General features: G+C 41.3%; 1 protein-coding gene across 1 annotated transcript; it reads left to right on the top strand.

The window, feature by feature from the left end:
- Positions 1-381: 381 nt before the first annotated feature.
- On the top strand, positions 382-3,352 carry RPS3A (ribosomal protein S3A). The gene is made up of 5 exons (XM_010144390.1): positions 382-482; positions 1,301-1,488; positions 1,652-1,860; positions 2,457-2,566; positions 3,186-3,352. The coding sequence occupies exons 1-5, from the start codon at positions 428-430 to the stop codon at positions 3,305-3,307; spliced, it is 684 nt and encodes a 227-aa protein (XP_010142692.1). The 5' UTR covers positions 382-427; the 3' UTR covers positions 3,308-3,352.
- The last annotated feature ends 249 nt before the right edge of the window (positions 3,353-3,601 follow it).

The raw sequence follows: 3,601 nt of genomic DNA, 5'->3' as shown, positions 1-3,601 counted from the left end.
AGTGCAGACTTCCTTGTCCCGGGCGCGTTAGACTGCGGAACAAATAAAACGGGGTGGTCATGGGATGTTAGTGAGTGTCACTCACTGCTTGTATCATTCCTGAGCTGTAGCCACAGCCATAGTGCTCTCTGCTTGTTTGTCATCCGAGCTTTATGATGTTTCTGCAGTTGATTTCTGTCTTTCTGAAGTAAATGGAAAGAAATGCCTGCCTCACTGTAGGTGGTAACGCTGTCTATCTTCACTTACTTGCTGACCTGTCCACGTTAACCTTGAAAGTATAAAATGTTGCTTCTCAAAGCATATGGGAAGGAACGTCTTCAGCCTGGTTTAACCTGAAAAAAATCAGTAAAGAATCTTTTCTGCTTTATTTAAATTAAGGGTTGATCCTTTCTCCAAAAAGGACTGGTATGATGTCAAAGCACCAGCGATGTTTAATATCCGAAACATTGGGAAAACACTTGTCACCAGGACTCAAGGAACTAGTGAGTAGTGGGGTTTTTTGCAGTAGTGGGGGATGTATTTGTTCCGTGTGCTAGCTCCAAATGATTCAGGATTAAAGAACTGCTGACAAGTAGGTTTTGCCCATAATACTACAAGCCTGGAAGTTTAAAAAATAATTTAAAAACCACTTTAACTGAATTGCTTGATTTGAGTAAGTTTTCCAAAGTTGACAGAGTTGTTTGAATGAATGAGCTTAGCTGCAGGGAAGTTAATATGGTTTGTATAGTTCTTGTTTGTACCAAGAACAAATAGTTCTTGTTTGTACCAAGCCATGGATATGATATGGAAGAATGTACCTGAAGCTTCTGAGGAACTGCTGCCCTGGTAACCTGATGAGTAAAGCTAAGGTTCACTAAACCAAGTATGGGTCAGCCAGTGTAAAATTAATTGTTAGAGGTGGAGCTGTGAAATGACTGCATGTAGGTGTTTGTTGGTGCTTTATCTCTGCTGAGCCCATGCAGCTATTTTTTTTTTTATTATACATAATTTCCGAATATTTTGTAACTCCTTCCACCATAAAAAAAAGAAAAGTAACACATGGTGGAATCTGCAGTGTACTGGTTTTTGTGTTCAGCATCTGATATAATTATCTTGAAAAGATTACTCACAAAGGTAACAAAATACAGCACTTGTTTCTATGAGTTGATTTGATCATGTTCAAGATACATGTAAACCTGTGCCCTGTTAAGTTAGTGGCATCACTTACTGTTGGAAGATGTCAAACGGAAATTTAGCATCTAATTTGAGTAATACTTTTTTCACGTTAATAAAAGGTGTTTTATTTTGTTTCGTAATACAGAAATTGCCTCTGATGGGCTGAAGGGTCGTGTGTTTGAAGTGAGTCTGGCTGATCTGCAGAATGATGAGGTTGCCTTCCGTAAATTTAAACTGGTAACTGAGGACGTTCAGGGCAAAAATTGTCTGACCAACTTCCATGGAATGGACCTCACCCGGGATAAAATGTGCTCCATGGTCAAAAAATGGCAGGTGGGTAAAGAACAAGTTCTGTGCTTCTGCTAGTGCCTTTAGGGAAGGACCGATGGGTTGTAAAGCTGTGCGTGAAGTAGCATCAGCAGATATTAGTGGACGTCAGGTGCAGAGTTTGGAGAAACCTGCCCGTCACGTTGATAAATGAACGCTTCTTTTTTAGACAATGATCGAAGCCCACGTAGATGTCAAAACTACAGATGGTTACCTACTGCGCCTTTTCTGCGTGGGCTTTACGAAGAAGCGTAATAACCAGATCCGGAAGACTTCGTATGCCCAGCATCAGCAGGTTCGACAGATCCGCAAGAAGATGATGGAAATCATGACCCGAGAGGTCCAAACCAATGACCTGAAAGAAGTTGTCAATAAGCTGTAAGCTTTGGTTGTGTTTTCTTTTTTCTTCCCTGCAGTTTAAAGAGTGTGTTGGTGGTTGGTGGTTACTGAGTACTTAGGGAATACTGGTGCTACCTGTGCCGTTTGGCAGAGACCAGGCAGGGCGCCTCTTGTGTGGAAAAGCTCATGTGCCATTTTCTTTAAATACTCTCTTAGTCGCTGCATCATATTTGACTTCTCTCCATCGTCTTGTTTGCATAAATGTAAAATTAGGCTCTCCAGAGATTTCTTGATTCATGTTTTTACGGACTAAAACTGTAATTCTGATTATCTCGGGCTATGAATGCTCGGGGTCCATCTGATAGAAGGGCATTTTCCAAGGTGTGGTGTTTGCGTCCAAAAGTTCGATTGCAGGTTTGCTCTCAAAACAAGCACGTTTGCAGTATATCCCTTCTAACATTGCAAGGGAAACGTCCTGGAATCTAAACGTGCTTGAAGAAAGTTGTCAGAGGGAAGGCAGTACTGACGATGCAAATTCCTGTGTAACACTGTGTATGAAGAACTCTTTCAAACCTGATGAAGAAGCACGCGCAATTTTTAATGTTCTGGTACTGATGTACTCTCTGATTTCTCAGGATCCCAGACAGCATTGGCAAAGACATAGAGAAGGCGTGTCAGTCCATTTACCCTCTTCACGATGTCTATGTCCGCAAGGTTAAGATGCTGAAGAAGCCGAAGTTCGAATGTAAGTTAGTTACTGCAAACCCTTAGCGTTCTTAGAGGAGGATGTGGGGAGTCAGTAGCTTAAAATGCATTTGCTTTTGGATAAAGATGTTAGAGCAGCACCGTAAGCTTAAGTAGCTGTAGTAGTAGAGAGGCTTGTTCTTCTGGTCCAGTGTTTGGCTTTCCGGCTTGGCAGCTAAGCAGTGATCGGTCAGTTTGGAGCTGGTTGGAATCCTTGCCTGAAACTGCTGCTGTGAACGTTCAAAGGTTTTGGCTTGGGAATGAATGATGACAAAATGTTTCGGTCCCAGATGACTTGGAATGATTCTATTTTCCCAATTCTGACATTCCCATATAGCGCAGTAGTAGGTTCTTGCCTTTACCTCTTTTCTAAAAAAGCTGTAATAATACACTATATAATGAAATCTACAGTTCCATTACGTAGCGCTTAGACTTCGCTGCTTGGTTTTGTCTGACTGTCAATTACAGCAGCAGCATCTCCTTGTATCAGCTTTCTGGAATGGACTCGATCATACTTATATTAAGTGTTCGGGTGGTCTAATTAGTATAGATGAGCGATTCAGTAATGCAAAACTGTTTAAATAGGGGCATCTCTCACTATTTATAATACTTCTTTTCAGTGGGCAAGCTGATGGAACTTCATGGTGAAGGTGGTGGTGCTGGAAAGCCCTCTGGGGACGAGGCAGGCACTAAAGTAGAGCGAGCTGATGGATATGAGCCGCCTGTGCAAGAGTCTGTCTGAAACCAAAAACTGATCGGAAATAAAAGTTTTACTATACAGAACTAATGTTTGGTTGCCTGTTTTGCTACTAGACAATATTGGTACTGGATGTATGGATGGGTTTTTAATAAGGTAAACCTATTGCCTTGGCCAAAAAAAGAAAAAATAAAAAAACCCCACGTGTTTTAGAGATCTGTTTTTCGTTAGTGCTGTTGTGAGCTGGGCAGGAGAAAGTTGGTTGTCATTTTTGAAAGGTGGAAAGTAGAATACAAGGATTCTGTACGTTGTTTTTTCCCAGTAATTTTGGTGCTCACA

This window comes from Buceros rhinoceros, unplaced genomic scaffold (genome assembly GCF_000710305.1).
Source record: "Buceros rhinoceros silvestris isolate BGI_N320 unplaced genomic scaffold, ASM71030v1 C13231514, whole genome shotgun sequence".
NCBI classification, from domain to species: Eukaryota; Metazoa; Chordata; class Aves; order Bucerotiformes; family Bucerotidae; genus Buceros; species Buceros rhinoceros.
Note: the sequence above shows the minus strand (reverse complement) of the source record. Positions and strands in the feature narration are given on the sequence as shown.